Source organism: Embiotoca jacksoni, unplaced genomic scaffold (genome assembly GCF_022577435.1).
Source record: "Embiotoca jacksoni isolate LCO1_2020_lvr unplaced genomic scaffold, fEmbJac1.0.p SCAF_18, whole genome shotgun sequence".
Taxonomy (NCBI): Eukaryota; Metazoa; Chordata; class Actinopteri; family Embiotocidae; genus Embiotoca; species Embiotoca jacksoni.
Genome location: NW_027185318.1, coordinates 4,590,040 through 4,610,466, shown reverse-complemented (window position 1 = coordinate 4,610,466; position 20,427 = coordinate 4,590,040). Strand labels below are relative to the sequence as shown.

Below are 20,427 nucleotides of genomic sequence, written 5' to 3'. Positions count from 1 at the left end.
TTCATGTGTAATAGTTCTCAGACTGATGCTTGAGAGGCAGTACTTGACCAGGTGCTTTCCCCTCTAAATAACCAACACAGGAAGCAAAAAGTGCTCTCTCTGACAAGGTAGTAGCTATCTGCTCTTTCCTGGAGTACCATCCTACATTAGTTCATCTGTAATATATTTTTTTTATGGGTTTGGTTTATAACAATATCCCTTTTAAAGGAATCTTTAAGACATTTCCTCCTATATTTTTCTTCAAAAGATTTGTGCTGTAGACAATAATCCACTTTGTTAATGAAGACTGTTGTTCTGTCAGCAGATGACCAAATCAGTACTTAGCAAGTAGCCAATCAAACTGCAGCAGGCTCAGAGCCAAATTAGCTCCACCTGGCAACAACTTTGTGCCATCTGCTTTCATTGCCGAAGACTCTGGACTCAGGGCACCTAGGCTTGGTGCTATCCTCACATAGCAGCCTCTCTTTAACATTTTTAGACAACTTCAGATGTAGAATAACAACAAACAAAAGCAGCAACTGATTTTTTATTGTTGAAGTTACTCAGTACAACTAAATGTACACTTTCTTCTGCCAAGTGGCCCGTTGTCTCCAGAGGCATACTGTAGGGACACATCTGAGCTGAGTCATGAAGTAAACACATCTTTCCAGAAAAGCAGCGTCGGGTAATTTAACGACGTCTTTCTTGTGATTCTCTCTCTCTTTTTCCTCCTCTGTCCACTTTTCTTTTCATCACAGCACTGTGAGGAGAGCCAACTCAAACGAACATGTGGGAACTCTTACTCGCAAAGATTCAGGTGACTCAAAGAGCAACCGGACTCGCGCTGGATCCACCGGCAGCAACTCCAGCGGCAAAAGAAGCGACAGGTAACACAGACCTCACGGTGAATGAGTTTTCCCCATTCAGCACCACACTGAGACAAGATAGGAGGCTGTTTGTATTTTAATTAGATTTTCCTCATCTGATAGACCAGAAAACAAACGGCTTTCAAAATGTGGCCCTTTCAGATTCAAGACTTACAGTAGAGATGGTTCATCTGTAGTTGGGACGCTGATTGACAGCTGTCTGTTTACCCATTTACTTTGCAGCAAACAGAAGGATCCAGTGTTCAATGCAGGTAAGAATTTATGGCTCTGCAGCCTGATGGCTTTGAGTTCTCATGCTGTGGCACAACCCACCCAGAGCCATTACACAGCAGGTGCTCCGTGGTCCTCTGTGTCACTTTCAGGTCAATGCATTTTTAGGATTCATGCCAAAGTAAAAAATGATTTATTAGTTTTCTATTTATTCCAAAAAGAAGACGTCAGCTATAATTTTAATCAGTGCCTTGATCTGTTTTCCTGCTCACTGAGGACCACTGAGAGCTACTCTACATCAGTGTTAAACACTCATTCTTCCCATCCTCCATTCCCTCACATGTCCACCTCATCCATTCCTACATCCTCACATTCAAATTCCATTTGTCTGTTTTCTTTTTAATCAGCTGTTTCTTCACGGTTCACATTTGACTTTTTGTTGCACAATTTCAAGGTTTTCTTTTAATTTACATTCAGTCAAAGGCCAATTCTAATCGTTTTTGATGAGGTGATAAACATTGCCCACACCACTTGTGTTGAAGAGATTTGAAGAGAAGCAGCAGAAACCCGCTGAAGACTTTCCAAAATAAATTAGACTTTGACATCAATTATTTCAAGCATTTGTTTCTGAATCCTACTGTCAGTAAACACAGGATGGCCACTCTTATATTAGCTAATCGCAGAGGGATCTATTATGGCAATTTTCCAGCCAACCAAATTAGTGGCCAAAATAAATGAAGTAATGAAATTAAAGGGAAATTCATTTGAAAATCTGGCAAGTACAAAGTTAACATGAGCCATACATTTGTCTTTTATACTATAATAACAAGAATAGAGGTTAAAATACTGAAATGTCCCTTTAGGTATCTGTCATTACCTGCACACATCAACAAACATCCTTGTCCAGATAGTATTAGCTCATGAACTCTTCGGGGTTAAAGGCAGATTCTAAAAATCGTTTACATTTTTTATGTGGTATTTGTCAGCTCTAAATAAAAATAAAAAAACCCACCAGATAAGTCTTCCATTGAATCGTTTATAACCATGATTCATTCTTTGAAAACAAAGAAGAAGCAGGAAATGCATTGTAACAAAACAATGAGACTGAATATGAAATGAGAGGAGTATTGATCAGAATTTCCATCTCCAGCATGCTATTGATTTTTGAGTAAATTGAAAAGCTGTTTTCCATTTGGTTTACACACCTGGCTCCAGATTTCTTCAACTCAGACTGCAGAACGAGACAAAGCTTAAACACACTCGACTTCTCTTTGCATTTGAAAAGAGTTAAACTGATCCACTCCCGCAAACACAGTAACTTCAGTATTATTTCTTTTTTAGTTTGAGGTTACAAATATAAACCACATAAAGATTAATACACTGTTTGTGTATTTAATTACTGTAACCATCCACTTACATGGTACAAATGTGAATACAGACAGAATTCCTGGCAGTAAATCACATATTACCTTGTTTCTGTTAATGATCTTTAAATACCTCTGAGGTTCCTGTATTAGGTGTGCCACAGGGATGATTATTATTACTACTGTACACCAATTACTGGAGATCTGAGATAATTACAAATCCATAATGTTGTCACAGCAGCAGAATCAGCTCAGAGCCACAGACATAAACTACCACTGGGAGACAGTTATCCAATACAAATCTTATGCTACTTACCTTTTATGTTTAATTTAATTTACAAATTAAAATTAGATTATTTTTCTTTGTTTTCGGGTAAACAAAGGGGTAAAGAGTGAAGTAGGGTCACATCATAGGAGCCGAGGGCGGGATACCGGCACACAGGAAATGAGCATTGATTCTTTGAGGCGATTAAAGGACGTAACCGTTAAGGAGGGAGTCAGATTGATTGAGAGCATTACGGACAGAAGCTGCGCATTAACACCGGGAAACAGGAAGTGCGCTCATATTAGAGCAGACCAGGAAGTGAGGAAACTCTTCCACTCCTCACCTGTGTGTCTCTCTGTGACCTTTACAAGGAATGCGACGTGTGACCCACTGCAAAGGTAGGCCACCCCCCCCCCCCCCCCCCCCCCCCCGCCCTCTCCCGTCCCGTCTTTCCCTAATGCTCCCCGGCCTGCACAGCTCTCTGGACACTGCAGATGCTCTGATCACCTCTGCTTGTGGCTGTAGTGTAGAAACAAAGGATAAAAGTGGGACCATTATTTTTGAAATTTCAATCCCAGATCAAGATTTTAGTGATTCTTTTAAAACTTTGCCTTGCAATGAGCAGAGAGCTGTCCAGGCAGGGGCAGGAGTGGGTTGACAAAGTGTGTGTGAAAGTTGCCTTCCTTTTTAATTGTTTTGAGACTTAATTAAACACAGACATGCATACATCCTTCCTAACCTCCACTGAGTGCTGCACCAGAGTGCGATTTGCAGTGTTGGCAAGTCACTGAACTGGCTTCACCAGACTTGTGTCTGTTTGCTCTCAGCCTCACCATCGCTCACAGGCATTTAGTCTCTGTCACCATAGTAACGACACAAAGATTTCTGACACTTGCTGCCTCGCAGTCGCTTTGAGTTTTTGTGCGAACTCTTTAAACCCTCTGTTCTGAGATTCCTCGCTTCAGTACAGAGCAAGTAGATGTGCCTCTGCTCTTATTATCTCTCTGCCCTCAGAATGAATATTTGCATTACAAACAAATTCAGTCTCTTTTTTCTTTTTTGGGTAGTTCCTATTGAAGCCTGTTTGATTTTTCAGCATGTAGTTTTCTCTCAAGGCCTGAAGTGTCGCCGGTTTGTGTGTAGTTCCCTTGAGCTAAGTATTCACCAAGCTGCCAAGAATGTAAATAAAAAGAAGCCTGGTCAAAGCCGGGCTCATTTCTTCACAGATATACTGCTGTTTATTCATTATTGTGAAAGGAGAGTTTAATCTTGTAAACAAAAAAATCATCCAAGATAATCTGAGCGTTTTCTCATGAAAAGCCTTTAGTGGTTCCCAACATTTATACTGGTGACTTGAAGCAGCTTCTGTAGCCTTTGTCATAGGCTGAATACATTTGTGTGTTGTGAGCAGTTGAACCGAGAAAAAAAAACCTTTTCTCCTCTAAACCTTTCATTTTATTTCATCTGAATAACTACTATATGCCTTATAAAAAATATTAAGTTAATCTTGCTCTTAGCTTCAATTTCATTCATGAAACCAGCACTAGAAAACACCCTAAATGTCCATATCCTTATGAAATTATTGGACCCAAAAAGTAAACCATTCCCACCAAAGAAGCTACAAAAGTTTGAGCATCAGAACATTATAATTATTTTCTCCTGCAATATTATGTATTATGTGTATTATATGGGTCCCAGTCCCAGGTTTGGAACCACAGAGGAGGATAATTTTGGAAAAAAAAACTTTAATAATGATCATAATAAGCAGATACATTTATGCCAGTGTTTAATGATAAGAAGTGAAAAGCTGGTGGTTTATATTATGAATCAGCTTCCAGAATTTCCTTTTGATTGAATGTATGTTGCTTTTACTAAATGTGACATAAAAGCAGGCTTTTAATGTGTCTAACTTCTACCAACCTCCTCCACCCTTTTTGCGTTTCCTGATCCTGCTTGTCCCCGTTTCGCCCTCTGCATCCATCTGGCCCTCCACTACCCCGCTCCATCATCGGCTCCTCTGCTCTGCCCCTCCCCCCCTCCTCCCCCCTCCCATCTACATTATAGTCACAGTACAGATTTACCTCAGCCGCTCTCCCAAATGGACGGGGAACAGCAGCAGCAGCCCTGCAGCTACAGCTGTAACGGCCCGTTCAGCCACCAACCCCCAACAAACCTCAAAAAGCAGCAAGGCCAGCGTGGCCAGAAAAGGCGGCGCTGCCAAGGTGTCAGCGGTCAGAAAGACCCCGACTTTTAACCTCCAGTTGAGGAAGTCAGGGTCCTCGTACTCTCATCTTGATACGCCCATCTACCGCAGCCCCATCAAATCACCCAGCCAGTACTTCCAGATTTGTTACTAGCTCATGAATAATAAGCATTAGAGCACATAGAGCACATTTACTTCTCGGGACATAATTCTTTTCTCCAGATATCATGCTGTAATAATGCTCAAGTCAGTCAATACTGAGCCAAATTTTTATTTCATATATCCGATTTTCACCATTAAAAGCAGCACAAGGTTTTGTTTTGTTTTTTCCAAATATCCCCTTATACCAAAGATGAAATAGCAGCATCACGTAAAAACTAAATAATTTCCCAACCTCACCTAAAAATCCATTAATACAAAGTAATAGTCTCCCCTTCTAATGAGCATTTGTTGACATTAATATTTCATTTTGTTTTTTTGGTTCCCTTAATGTTTTCTGCATGATTCCTTTTTCAGTATTAGCATGTTTTAAATTCATGAGGATTTCTCATTATTCCCTTTTCTAAACTTGAATCTGATTTTTTTTATTTTATTTCAATAACATTTCCATTGCTCTGCTTGTGTCTGCATTTTATGTTGGTTAGTCTCTGCTGTGAGCTGAATATTTATGAGTTGTGGGAGTTTTTAACAGAGTGTTTGCAGTATATTTTGCGCTCTTCGTTGTCACAAAAATGTGTTTGAAATGACTAATAAAAGTCAGTGAAAAAGCCGTGTTTGTGTTTGCAAGTTCTGTGTTGGTTTTTTTTGTATTTAATAAAGTTTTCTTCACAGTTTAAAAAGACAACTCATCATATCATCTCACATCATTCATCTATACTCTAACCATGTCATACATTCAGTATTACCACCCTTGTCATTCACATTATAATAACAATTGCATATTGTCTAGTGTTCTAGCGTGTGCTCCTTGTATTGAGTCATATATTAAAAGATGTGACACCATAATTCATATCAGTATTTGTGTGTATGTATATTATCTCACGGACTATTTCTGTTGCCTTTTCTAGAGGAAGGTTATGTGAAAATGTATTTGAAGGGTCGTCCCATCACCATGTACATGCCCAAAGACCAAGTGGACAGCTACTGCCTGGAGGCTCGAGCTGAGCTGCCCTGCAACAAACTCAAACTGGACTGGGTGTATCCTTTTACTGCAGTTTGCTAAAAAAGGAGAGACAGAATTTGGTAGCAGCTTAAATTTTTCTGCAGAAACTTCAGATACAATCCTGCTTGCGTTTTGAAAGGCCTTGAAAAGTAATCGTCCGAGGAAAATAAATCCAGATTGTGATGTGGCTGTGAGAGTCGAGAGAGGGAGCAACAAATGTGTCTTCTTCTGCTCTCCCTGCTTGTCAGAATAGATCTGCTCAGATTTTCATTTTCACCGTGTTGTGCCGCCGCTGTCGGAGCCGGGCTCATCGCTCTGCAGCCCGGAGTCAGTAATAACCTGCACACAGCTGGCAGGCTGAGGCGCGACCAGTCAGCAGCTCCTCGTGTGCTCTTTTATTTCTGTTTTGTTTCATAGTGGGTTTCTTATTTTGTTTGTTTGTTGATGATGGAGTGAATGTAGAGTGTTGTTCAGTATAGCAGAATCCCAAAGGGGGAAAAGGCTGTAGGGAAAAGAAGGAAAGATCTCATTTGCAGAGAAAAGCGCACACACACACACACACACACACACACACACACAAAAGCAAGCACACTTACAGAAATAGATTTGTGGGCAGCCTACACTGTATATGCTCAAACCACTACGAACTATATTGAAGGTGGATTTTTAGAATAAACTATCCACATGCGTACAGAAGATGTAATTAGTGATAGTTTGAACATGTATTTAATGTCATTCTTTGATTTCTTCTCACACATCCAGTTGTTTTATTCCTTGACTTCTATCCTTCAGCTACGGGTACCGCGGGCGAGACTGTCGCTCCAACCTTTACTTGCTCCCCACCGGAGAAACTGTGTATTTCATCGCCTCGGTGGTCGTCCTGTTCAATGTGGACGAGCAGCTGCAGAGACACTACACTGGACACACAGACGACATCAAATGGTGAGAGACACATGTAGCTACTAGTTAATTTCTTTCCCCTGGTGGAGTTACAGGTTTTCAGCACCCCTTTAGTCACAGCATGTTTGCTATTCCTGACTGCTAATAACACACACACACACGCACACACACACACGCACACACGCGCACACACACACACACACACGCACACACACACGCACACACGCACACACACACACACACACACTGGTAGCAGGACAGCATGTCACTCCAGTAGAATAATTATACCAGAGGAAGTAACAGGTGCACCATACTGCCAAACTGGCACATGCAGACATTGGTGCAGTGAGAGTAACCTTGAGTAGTTACTGCCATAATTATGGTATTACACTCAAGGTTAATAAAAGTTAAATTTATTAATCAGCAGCTAGGATTACAGATCAAAGGATGGACCACAGACAGATTCTTGCTACTTTGAAGACAACGAGCTGCAAAAAGGGGATGAATTTATCCTAATGTTTCATTCCCCCCTCACACATTAGCCCAGACAGCGTGTGGTGGCTACAGTGGATATCGCATTCACAGCTTTTAAAAGCTCACTCACCGAATGCAGCCTTTCATGTTCTGTGAGCGTGTTGCTCATCTTTATTCAAATGTTCCTTTTGATGTCAAAAAGGCTTTTTAAACCGTTTTCATGTCTGTTTCTCGTGACTTTCTCTTCACCAGCCTGGCCGTCCACCCCGATAAAATCACCATAGCAACCGGGCAGGTGGCGGGCACTTCTTCAGATGGAAAAGTAAGTGAGATATTGTATCGCACTACCTTTCAACATCTGATTTATTATTGCAGCGAGGAGTCCTGGTGTTGCTGTTTCCTTTAAGAAATGATGTTTACTGATCTGCTCCAGACAGTTTTGCCTAATCAGCAGAATCGTTCACTGAGCTCCCTGAGCCACTTCAGTGGGCCTATGTTGCATCACACTGATGATATGCTTCTCCTGGTGTTGTGCCCATGTTTGTGTGTAATTGTTTTGTGGCAGCAGCTGGCTCCTCACGTTCGCGTGTGGGACTCTGTCAGCCTCAACACCCTCCATGTTCTGGGCACGGGTTTCTTCGACCGAGCGCTGGTCTGTCTGGCCTTCTCCAAGTCGGTGAGGAAACACCACAGACACACTTCACATTTCTGATATGCTCCTACCTAATGTCGGTCTTTACGTCATGTTAACCTTTATGTCAGAAAAACAATGGCAGTTCTGTGTCTGTTTTTGTGTGTTAGAATGGAGGAAACACTCTTTGTGTCGTAGACGACTCCAACGACCACGTCCTCTCTGTCTGGGACTGGCAGAGAGAGGACAGGCTGGCTGAGGTTAAGGTATATTAACATGGGTCGTACTCAATGTGTTGTGTGTGCTCTAGTGTCTCAGAGTCTTTTCAACTTCTTTCCCTCGATCACCTGAACTTGTTTCATGTGTTTCGGTTCAGTGCTCCAACGAGTCGGTGTTTGCCGCAGACTTCCACCCGACCGACAGCCACATCGTCGTGACTTGTGGCAAGTCCCATCTCTATTTCTGGAACCTGGAGAAAGGCATGCTGATCAAGAAGCAAGGACTGTTCGAGGTAGGACGCCAGACTGTTTCCCACACGTTATATTCACGCGACGAAACAGTACAGTTTGACATAGGGGCAGAAATTCGATCGTGACAACTTTGAGGTGATTTGAGTTATTGTGTAGAGTATATATTTAAAAAAAAAAAAAAGAAATTGTGGCAGTCAAACAAATTTAAACAACACGTGTGTTCTTGTTTTTGTTTGTTTTGCAGAAACAAGAGAAACCCAAGTTTGTGTTGTGCGTGACCTTTGCAGAAAATGGAAATACTATCACTGGAGACTCGAGTGGGAACATCCTGGTGTGGGGAAAAGGTGCACACTGTTCCTCAGTTTTTGGCCATATGTGAACACTTTTTGTGCAAGGTGGAAGTAGAACGTTTTACACTGCAAAAACTGTGGCTCTAACCAAGTAAAATAATCTTCTATTTACATTTACAATCTAATTATCTAGTACTAACTCAGGCATATCCTTTGGAAATATCACTTACCTTTTCCTGCTTAGCATCTTTGTCTTTAATTGAGTTGCTTTTAACTAGATACAAGGGACATGTCTGCAAAACATCCACTTCAAGGAAGTCTTATTTTAAGCTGCACTTCTTGACACTAGAACTACTAAAAAAAATAAACACTTCCAATCTTATTTCAAGCTTTCTTGTCAAGTAAAATTATCTAGCTGCATGGACACCTAATTTCACTGGTATAAGCTTATTGTCTCCTCAAAAATCTGTTTTGTCTTGTAGTTTAGCCAAGCTTTTTGGCAGTGCAGAGGGGGAAAAAAAGAGAGTATGCAGTTGCCAAAAATATGGTATGGTCCAAAATAGAAAAAGCCGTGTGTTTTCACCTGACTCATTGAACAAGGGTTAGTCAGAGATACAAAAAACACAAATAAAAACCAGAGAAACAGGAGTGTGACTCTCTGTGTGTTCATGCTTTTGTGGTCATAAGCTCAAAGACGTCTCATTGTGTCAGACTAGTCAGGAGATCAGGGGTCTCAGCAGGGTCACACTGAGGATAGACCATGTGAGCACATGTTAAATGGAAAAAGTGCACCGCTCGTCTTCTATCTTCAGAATCACCATCACTGTCTGTGTCCGTTTTATCCATCGATCATCCTGTCTGTCAGTTAATCCGCCCTCCTCAAGCAGTCGACCTTTACGTCCGCCTATCTGCGACTGAACCTTCTCGTCCATCTCGTCCCATCCATGTCGTGCAGGTACTAATCGCATCAGCCACGTCATCCAAGGAGCTCACGAGGGCAGCATCTTCGCTCTTTGCATGCTGAGGAACGGCACGCTGGTGTCTGGAGGGAAGGACCGCAGGCTCATTTCCTGGGACGGCAGCTACCAGCAGATACAAACAGTGGAGGTGAAAAACCCAAAACCCTCCAGGGACACTTCCCTGAAAAACACAAATGAAGTGTGTGATTTACACATAATTTGAGATTCATTTGTCATGCTGATTAAAATATTTTGACTCTAAAGTGTCATAATGATCTGCTAGAATCACAACTTGTTCATATGTTGTGATAGAATTTTAAGATGCATATCTAGCTCCTTCTTTTTAAAGTAGGTCTGTTACATTAGGCAAAAATTTCACTGCTGCCCGAGGCGGTCGACTGCATTCTGAATACTGCATCATTTCATAAATATTACAGAGGATGAGATAGATTTCTGCTCTCAATGCGTTTCATGGGTATTTATAGCGATGAAAATTATTTGCTCTTTGGAGACCAAATTATGCAGTAAAAGATTAGTTTATGTTTATCGTGGCGAATGTTGGATTCCAGGTGAACAGCTTGTTTACATGAATACTGCATTTTCTCTGCAGGTGCCTGAGATGTTTGGTCCAATCAGGACCATCGCAGAGGGCAGAGGGGAGACTGTGCTCATCGGGACCACCAAGAACTTTGTTCTACAAGGAAGCCTGGACGGAGAATTCATGTCCATTACACAGGTAGCATAACGTTCTTTCTTTCTTTCTTTCTTTCTTTCTTTCTTTCTTTCTTTCTTTCTTTCTTTCTTTCTTTCTTTCTTTCTTTCTTCCATCCTTTGTTTCTTTGAGACTCACTATAACCTACGTAAGCAGAAACAACAATCTCTCTCATCACAGGATTATTAACCATCAAGTTCATACAAAGACACAGAAATTGTCACCTTTTAACATACTAATTAAAGCCCAAAATAATTTGTTTTAATAAATCCTAATTTCTGCAGGTAATGTCTGTTTTTGTTATTGACTAATCTGCCACTTATTGTTTTATGATTAATCATTTAATTCATTTGATCTATGTAAAAAAATGTCAAACGAGATAACCTCAAATGTTTTGTCTGATCAATAGTTCACAATCCAAACACATTCAGAAAGACATAACACAGAAAAGCTTCTCCAGAGATCGTCTGAATAGATCATCTGTCAGAGGAACCACAGAATATTTTAAATTTTTGCATGAAACATTTGCTAATTCATCAATTAATCCACTCATTGTAACAGCTTTTCATGGAATTGGACACAGTCTGTGGTTATTATAGCCTGAAGAATCAGTAAAAATAAGGTGAAAGACAAACTTTCCTCTCCAGGGTCACATTGATGAGTTGTGGGGTCTGGCTGTTCATCCCTGGAAGCCTCAGTTCCTGACCTGCGGATACGACAGGCAGGTCTGCCTGTGGGACTCCAGCTGCCATCAGCTCATCTGGAGCAAGAACATGGAAGTAAGTTTAGTCAACACTGCCCCCTGGGGTCTGTCCTGGACGTTACAAAGCACTCAACAGATGATTGATGGCCACTATATTATCAGTTTTGATGTCCTTGAGAAACAACAGCATCTTTTAATAACTTCGATTTTTCATATGTAAATGTAAACAATCACCACGTCCTCATTCTAAATTTCAAATTGACATGAATCTGGTGAATGTCAGACTTTTTCTTTTCATTGTTGACATTAAGGATCCCCCAAGACATGCTTTTTGACATATACTCCACTTTGAATAGTAATTTGTGGAAATGTTTGTTTTTGTCAAAGACAATTCAAATTCATTGTCAAACATTCTTTAAAAAAAATTCCATCCATTTCTTCCCCCTCACCGAAAAATCCATGATAATTTTTCCAGCATGTTAAAGTGCTTGACACATGCACTGTCGACTAAAAGTTTTTGCATTGCTCTTTTTAACATGTTCGAGTGGTGGGGGATGTTCAATTTCCTCCTCTTTCTTGTTCTTGCAGGATGCTGCCCAGTCAGCAGGTTTCCACCCCTCTGGAGCTGTGGTTGCCATAGGAACCCAGACTGGCAGGTACAAATCCCATCACCAAAATGTATTTAGTGGCTGTTCAGTTTGTTAAATGTCGATAGCAGATTGTTGATCAGTCTGTCATCGATCCTGCAGGTGGCTGGTTCTGGACACGGACTCTAAGGATTTAGTCACAGTGCACACAGATGGGAATGAACAGCTGTCTGTTATGCGCTATGGCCCAGGTATGTTGGTAACTGCTGACAGTGTGTTTCCCCTAAGTGCTGGTCTCAAAGTCTGTTTTTCCTTTCTCTGTCTGGATGTTTAGGGGAAAATAAGAAATTATACAAAGAAGGACTTGTAATTTTTGTGGTTTCATGCCGTACCATACTTCGTCTACTTAATATCTCAACAGCTGCAAATATTGCCATTTTATTTTATCACCAATAATCTCCGTTTTCCTTTTTCCTATGAAGACGGTAACTTCCTGGCCATCGGTTCCCATGACAACTACATCTATATTTACGCTGTGGCAGAAAATGGGAGGAAATACAGTCGAGTGGGGAAGTGTTCGGTGAGCACCTGCATTTAGAACCCCCCCTCATCCGTGGCTTCTTTATTTTAAGTTCCTACCCGCTTCAACTGGATATTTAGTTCCCTCCGCAGCTTTATATTTCAGTCTCTCCTGTCTCACTATGTGTTTATAGAGAAGCTGCAAAATGATACATGACAACTAGCTGAGTCTGCTTCAACATTTCTCGGATTATTTCTGCTTCTTAAGCAACCATACCACTACCACTCTGGAAATACTTTTGTTCCTTTTTTTCTTACCTCAGGGTCACTCCAGTTTCATTACCCATCTGGACTGGTCAGTGGACTCCCAGTACCTGGTATCAAATTCAGGCGACTATGAGATCCTTTACTGTAAGTAAAATCGCTGTCCTCGTTGTCCTTTCACTGCTTTGCTATGCTGATTGGTTAAATCTGTGGAACATGACAAGATGACATAGTGCCTGACAATGCTGCAACATGTACAAGAGTGATGGACAGAAATGGAAAAAGAACTATGCATAGCATCGGTTTATTCCTTTATTTTCCTCCTCCTTTGACATCGACTGTTTGATCACTATACTGTGCTCTCTGTATGATTGTCTTTTTGAGTTCAAAATCAGAACTAAGTAGTAGTACAGTAAAATATTTCACGTGTAAATGAACGGTTTTTTTTTAAGAACTCAATTTTCTGCCCTGCAAAAAAAAAAATCTCCTTTGAAGATTTTGGACATGTGTTGACTGGAGCTGATATTGGCTTGGAAGCAGGTGTTGACAGCCAGTTTTTAACAATGATTAATGAACAATAAAACACCATTTTCGCTCAAACTTGAGACAGTTGTCACATGAGAGACTTCTGTATTTGAGCTGTTTCTTTCTGTGCTCTTCATGTAACAATGTTTGAATTTGCTAAATCCTGATTGGTGCACAGCAGACAGGTTTTCAGGGGCTCTAGGCTACAACACTTGTGACACTAAGTTCTGCTAAAAGCTCTTATGTATTTGGTTTGTGCTTTGTTTTCTCAGGGATCCCATCAGTGTGTAAACAGGTGGTCAGCGTGGAGACCACCAGAGACATAGAGTGGGCCACCTGCACCTGCCCTCTGGGCTTCCAGGTCTTTGGTAAGTGATGGCTCCTTCACTCTTCCTCCTTATGTGTGTGTGTGTGTGTGTTGGCGTCTTAATGTCCATTCAACAGTTTTTTTCCTCTGCTGATCAGGCCTGTGGCCCGACGGCTCAGATGGCACCGACATCAACGCCGTGTGCAGGTCCTGTGATAAGAGCCTCCTGGTTACCGGGGACGACTTCGGGAAGGTCCACCTCTTCGCATACCCCTGTTCACAGTTCAGGGTACGATGCAAGCATAGATCTCAATAAAGCTAAGAAGATAAAGCTTTTGTCAAAACTTGGATTCACAGTTTGTTGATAGACAAAATGATGGCAAAGTTACTGATTTGTTTTGTTTTTTCTGTCCAGGCTCCCAGCCATGTTTACGGCGGCCACAGCAGTCACGTAACCAATGTAACCTTCCTGCACGACGACAACTACTTGGTGTCCACTGGTGGGAAGGACATGAGTGTGATGCAGTGGAGGATAGTCTGAGCAAGCAGACAGAAACGGACACTGTTAGCTTCTTAGCTGTGCTGAGGGCCTGAACCAAACTTAAATGAACTCTGAAACAGAAGTGGATCTGAATGAACTGAAATGATTTGATAGAAGAGAAACTGAGAGGTTTCCTTCCTGATCTGCTCACAGATCCCAAATGAGATGAACTGTTGGAGGTGTAACATGCTGCTGCTTGAAACAAAAATCCTCCCCCTTCTTCTTTTTTCATTCTCCACACCACATGTAAAAAAAAAAAAAAAAAAAAAAAAAAAAAAAAATCAAATCTCCCTCTCACGTACTGTAGCTTCGTCACCAATGACACAAGACAAAACTAATCAAACAAAACAGAACCAAAGGCTCTGACTTTAAGACTGCACTTGTACAGTTTGGCTTTCACCGTTCTTGTATAGTGTGCACTCTCCTGCCACAGATAATGGACTGAAGAGGTTTGCTTTGCCGCCTGTCAGAGCCGTTCCCGACTGAATTATCATCGAGCTGGAGATCCAAGAGCTTTGCAACAAAAACTGTGTACGGAAAGAGAGTACGTGGTGATTTTCTAATCGTTAAACTTTCTTTTATTTTGTATTTAATAACTCAGGAAAGCACTAGTGAAGCAAGACTCTTCCCTGTTCTTAACGCTGACATATCAGAGAGCAGCCCAGAAAACATCTTACTCAAATATTCAGAGGGATCAATCACCGTTAATAATAGATTCAACTGTTGTTCAACCATTATTGATCTGTTAGCATTAGCTATTGTGTGTGGATCTATCTATTCAGACTAGGAAGAGGCTGAATGTGGTGGACATAAGAAATACACAGCAAGAAGAATTCTGTCCACCTCCAGGGTGCTAGCCACTATTTGAATACATTATCTGGATTCATGATTTCTAGCAAAATGATCAGAACATATTCCAAGTGTTTGTGCTTCCAGGTCTTAAAAAAAGACACCTTTCCTATTATTTATTGATCCTAAGTCAAATCCTTCACTGCCAGTTTGCATATCCTGAGTTTTTTTTCTTGCATTAAATCCCCGTTTAGTCCTAGATTGGTAAATGTACTGACAGACGTGAAACTGATCTGAGGAAAATTTGGGTGAATATACATCATTTGAAACTCTTTCAGATTTTAAGATGCAATGTCATGTGCTCGTATTTCTCTTGCTTTTGCCTTGAGTGCAAGAAGAATCAAAAAAATCAAGCAGTTGGTCAATGACGTGAAGCCCTTTCAAATCTCTTTCTACATTTTACTGAACCAAGTTCAGTTTATGAACGGGACGGATGAGACCATTACACTGTAACTGTCTGATGTTGCCCCTCGGCTGAGCACCATCAGTCACTAGGAAGATATTTAACCGACCTGGACCAACTTGAGGTGGTTTTCTTTCTCTTTAATGCACTGCTTCTGCCTGATAAACATACATCAGGTATAATTGAGCTTCTCATTAACCGTCTGCTCTCAACAATTCGAGCTGTTTACCATCTGTGCAGATCTATGGTACGTAGCATGTCTCACTCCTCGTCTTATGGTGAACCGAAAACCGAGCTTACACACACATGCATGAATAACTATGATTTCTTTCAATTGATATTTGATTGGGATGGGTTGTGCAGTTTTGACATCATTGCCGCTGTTTTAAGGATTGTTGGAGGTGTTGTATCAGGAAAACCCCAGAAATCTTCTAACAGCAGTGATTTGAAGTCACCACTCTACAGAGTGAATGTAACATGACCTGTCTTACCACTTAACACTCGGGGCTACAGAATACCACTGAACATTTGACATCTGTCTGAAAGTAAAAGAAACATGAAATTGCTCCGATTCTGTGTCTTGTATTTTTCACTTTATCACCTTGTTATTTTTTTTTATTATTTAACTCTGTATTTTACGGGAAAGTATAATGCAAATCCATGGGGAAGGTTGTGTGGAAAGAGAATGCATTTAGTAGTTAAAAAAAAACCATTTAATTCTCCACTTCCGGCGTTTATAGACCACCATATAGTGTGATGGTGATGTGACGGGTGGGGTTGGGGGCGTCAGTGGCCTGCATGGGTGCGTCTTGGCCGCAGGTGGGCAGCATTGAGCCGGTCAGCAGCTCCCCCTCCTCCTCTTCCTTCGCACGCCGCATTAGCATTTCCCCCAAATCTCTCCACCTCACCAAAACACTCCGAATGGGAAGAGAATATGGCATGAAGGAGGCGGCCGCTGACGACCACCGTTCACCGTCTTGCACCGAGCACGAACCCCGGCTGATCATGGATTTAAGCAGCAGCAGAAGCGCGTGCGGAAAGCAGAGACAACGGAGCACAAAGCGGATGGAGGAAAACGCTCGTGTTGTCGCTTAGCGTCTCACGACTCATCAGCTCGTAATATCGCCACAGACGCGCACAAGGGGGGGACACAAGGTGGAGGCTGGCGGGCTGATCCGAGCCTCCCAGACAGACGGTATAAGCCGAAGTAAGAGCGGGACACGTTGACCGGCCTCATCGGTGCCATCGTCTCCGGTTGAATAAAAGAAGGAGGAAAATGAGGTAAGCGGCGGCCAGCACCATGCGCTCTGTTTGACGCGTCATGACAGATGCGCACCGACACTCAGCCCTCCGGGCTCCATCTGCATGTGTGCATTTACCTCACACGAATAAACATGCTCGTGTAGTGCCCGAGTGCAACATCTTTGACATCCTGTGGCTCATTTTCACCTTGTCGGATGAGCATTGTGTGCAGGCAGAGGCCCACCCGGCCTCAGCTCCATAGACGCGTTCTTTACTGTTCTCTTCTTAATCCTTACATCCAGGGCGAATCATTTCAATGAGTTCTGCTCCTTTCTCCTCTATTGTCACCGCCGGACCCGCCCAGTGTATTCAATGCACGATTCAGGCCAGGTTAATGTTGCCATGGTAACGACAGCATCATGTATTTCTCCACATTTGCAATATGGCGCGCCAGGTGGAATAATAATAATAATAAAAAAATGCTGGATTCACTAAATTGATGCACAAGTGAGTGGCTGCATGGGGGGGAGGGGGGGACAAGAGAAGTGAGGGCGCTTGTAACCATCGCAGGAGGAGGAGCTGGGTGTTTATTCTGGTGGTTGCCAGGCAGGTTAAGAGACCCCCACCCCCTCTTCCTCACTCACACCTACATACTCCATGATGGATCCATACATCCACACACAGAAAATGTGTCTCATGTTTAAATCCTCACTCTGTATCTGAGCTTATAGAGGCTATTTTAGGCTCTTTTCTGCTGCATGCAGGAGGCCCAAATATTCTCCAGCAGCAGCCTCTGTATTCTGATCTATTTATGAAACAGTCCTTTTATATTTCTCCCTGCTGCCAGTAGTTTGACTCCTCCATGTCTCCGTAGCTGCAGCCTGCACCATTCTGTTTTATGGCTTCAGATTTACTCTGACAGCTCCCCAGAGATAAAGTGCACTCTCTCACTCTGCTTTCACTGTAGCTACCGGTGTTTGTCTAAATGTGTGTGTGTGTGTGTGTGTGTGTGTGTGTGTGTGTGTGTGTGTGTGTGTGTGAGACTGTCTGGGTGTGTAGCTGTGGTATTTCTTTCTTCTTTTTTTTAAAGGAAAAAGAAACAGTGAGGCAATGAGTCAGAATTGGTTCTGCTACTGTATTTTCTTTACATATCCTGATCCAAATACTTCACCCTTCTCCAGTAACCTCCCTTTACTCAAAGCCAGGAGTCAAATTGTTTTGCTCTCAGACAGTAAACATGTAAGATTCCTATCTTCCAGTCCAGTTGGATGAACGCGCCGTTTCCTCTTCTTCTGTAAAGCCGTGCGTCTTGTATCCCATCCTGTGTGTTTATTTTTCGCCAGAGGCAGATCTGAGCTTTGACTCAACCCCAAAAGGGAAGTCTTAAATCTCCACAAAGCAACAACAAGGTGACCTGGCTTCTCTTCTGCAGAGTCAAGAAGGAAGAATTTAATTCAATGAGATCATTTGTTCAGCCTCGCTGCCTCCATTGCAGCATTTATGTAAGGGTGCACATGCATTTATGTATGTGCATGACCATATCCATGCATATGCACACAAGTGAGTGGAGTTATTTTTAGTCTGGTAGCGTTAGGGGCTTCATTATGCGATGCTTCACTTCTGTTGTCAGGCTAGTCTGCTGTCTGAGTTGCTTTATCCTGGTTGCTTTTGGATGCGTGAGTACACGGGAGGACAACAGTGTCAGAGGGCACAAAGCGAGGCATCTGTCCTGCACTAATAATGCAGGATGATTGCAGAAGCGCCTGTTGTGGTGACTCATTGTAGAAAAGGTAGAATGAGCGAGTGCACCCACTGGAAGGTAAAATGCTGAGTTATGCCTCTTACTGCAGGCTGCTGCTGCTGCTGCTGCCGCCGCCCTCCGAGCTGATCAGAGAGCTGCTCCACGTGAGGCAGCACAACAGCAGCCTCAACACTTCAATCCTCCAGCTTTTCTTTGACAAGATAATATAATAACTAAGAATCATATTATAAATATAGAAAAAAAAAACATTTCTCTGAGAACAGTTAAAGTTAGGAGAGAGGAAAAAGACTTTTAAATATAACTACTAACAATACAATATATTGAGTTTTGGTACCAAGATAATACTTCAACATGACATATATAAGCAGGTTTAGCTACAGACCCTCTTATGTGCACTCTAATCTGGTCATTCTCTCTCAGATCCCATACATTATACCCGAGGCTTCATGATGAATCTGCATCATTTGTCCGTTATAACAAAGGTCAAACAGGCCGTCTCAGATGACCCCAACACATACGGTGAACAGCATTTACAGCTCAGCGAGCCATATTCTCTCTCAGTTTTCACGCCCCAGCTTTGTGAACGCAGCTTCCGAGAGTTTAACCCTGTTTAACCCTGTTTCATATGTTGTGTAGTTCTCAGCCAGCTCAATAGCTTTACTTCCCTCGCACACGTTAGCTTCTGCAGCTCTAACAGTTATTTTATACAAGCCCTGTTTCTGGAAAAGAATATTACCTTGCATTTCTCTGACCTTTCTGACTCTTTTAGATCCAAGATCCGATGCATGTTCCCTTCCTTTTTTCTAACCCCCCCACCCCAGCTTTCTAATCTTTTAGTGGACTACATGGCTCTTTGTTTCCCACACCTCGGCTCACCGTCGCAAAGAAGCTTAATAGTCTAAATTTGCTTCAGCCAGATGGACCACCGGTTGAGGACATAATTCTGACAAAGCCACAAGGAAACCACAAATATTGCTTTCGATCAATGAAACCTTTGTTGCGAACATGTAAAACTAATCATTACATCTGTTCCTGCAGAGAACTGGAATGTTGTGTCCTCTATGAAAGCACAGCTGAATGAATGAACTGGTGTGTTGCTGTTTTTTCCTCCTCTAAAACTAATTGGTGATTAAGGGTTACGGCTGACATGCATTTTTTTTTTTTTATTGATTTTTCTTTAACTATTTAAAGCATCACCCTAGTTTTTTTTTTTTTTTTTTTTTTTTTTCAGAGGTTCTCATGGTATAGAAAGGAGAGTGTGAAAGCACTCCTGTATGGTATGTAGGCTAACATGTAATTTCCATCCAGTGGAAATGATTCCTTGGTGGTTGAAAGACGGCAGTCCAATCGTTGAAGCAGAGAGAGGTGACTGGTCTGCACTGGTCACATGTTCTCTCTACGTCTCTCTCCCTATCTCTCTCGCTTGCATTCCCTTACTCTGTTGCAACACTCCTCATCTCCCTCGCTCACTCCTACCCGCCTACTCTCTCAGGCGTGTGTCTGCTTCGCTGGCGTAGTGGATTTTTTTTTATTTTTTACTTGTAGAGGATGTGAAGAGGGGAAAGATTGAGTTTACTGCTGCAGCGTTGGACAGCATGTACACTCCTCTCTCTTCTCAGGCTGATGACACTTCCCCCTCTCCTTCATAATCTCCCTCTTTTATACCTCCTTTCATCCCATTGCTCGAGGACTGAGCTGCCTCCTTCTGCGACATGTATTCCCTGGATGATTTTGGGTAAGGCGCAATGACTCCTTCATCATCACCTCTGTCTGGGTCTCTTTTCCTTTCTCTTGGAGTGTGTGGTGACAACGTTGCTTCTTCACTCTCTCGTGGTTCTGTTTAAAACCTGGCTCGGCTTTCAGACCGCAGGATCTGTTTGGTTCTTGGAATAACATTTGTAGGATTGTTTGTCTGCAAGAAAACGTGTCTTCCTCCCTCTCTGTGTGTCGATGTCGCTGCTTCTCAAGCTTGAGTTTGAGAGAAAGCGTGGAAAAATGGGAGAGGAAAATCTCCAAGAGTTGCTGACTTTCTCTGGTCTGTTTCCTTCTTTCCACCCCTCTGCCCGTGTTTTCTTAGACGGCAGCTGTTAGCAGAGAAGTCTGATTGGTTACCCTTCAGCAATCATTTCATTGGTTCAATCTTTTCCTGGGAAGAAAGAAGAAGTGAGTTTCTTGCCGCCTGTCAGTGCGTCCTCTCAGCTGCCATAGCTCGTTCACAG

At 42.2% G+C, this 20,427-nt stretch overlaps 1 protein-coding gene across 5 annotated transcripts in view; it reads left to right on the top strand.

Moving 5' to 3' along the window:
- Positions 1-15,769, top strand: part of eml1 (EMAP like 1) — a 37,738-nt gene extending 21,969 nt beyond the window's left edge. For 3 of the 5 annotated variants that reach the window (XM_069152272.1, XM_069152269.1, XM_069152271.1), the window contains 19 exons: positions 738-866; positions 1,089-1,117; positions 5,976-6,105; positions 6,863-7,012; positions 7,697-7,766; positions 8,010-8,120; positions 8,246-8,341; positions 8,452-8,586; positions 8,790-8,889; positions 9,791-9,942; positions 10,405-10,530; positions 11,154-11,285; positions 11,798-11,865; positions 11,959-12,047; positions 12,279-12,376; positions 12,639-12,726; positions 13,377-13,472; positions 13,570-13,700; positions 13,827-15,769. In XM_069152272.1, the coding sequence (XP_069008373.1) occupies positions 738-866; positions 1,089-1,117; positions 5,976-6,105; positions 6,863-7,012; positions 7,697-7,766; positions 8,010-8,120; positions 8,246-8,341; positions 8,452-8,586; positions 8,790-8,889; positions 9,791-9,942; positions 10,405-10,530; positions 11,154-11,285; positions 11,798-11,865; positions 11,959-12,047; positions 12,279-12,376; positions 12,639-12,726; positions 13,377-13,472; positions 13,570-13,700; positions 13,827-13,952 (2,056 nt within the window). In that variant the 3' untranslated portion in view covers positions 13,953-15,769. Of the gene's footprint in view, positions 1-737; positions 867-1,088; positions 1,118-3,076; positions 3,104-5,975; positions 6,106-6,862; positions 7,013-7,696; positions 7,767-8,009; positions 8,121-8,245; positions 8,342-8,451; positions 8,587-8,789; positions 8,890-9,790; positions 9,943-10,404; positions 10,531-11,153; positions 11,286-11,797; positions 11,866-11,958; positions 12,048-12,278; positions 12,377-12,638; positions 12,727-13,376; positions 13,473-13,569; positions 13,701-13,826 lie in introns of all 5 variants that reach the window. The other 2 variants (XM_069152268.1, XM_069152270.1) reach the window with 1 other exon arrangement.
- Positions 15,770-20,427: the final 4,658 nt, after the last annotated feature.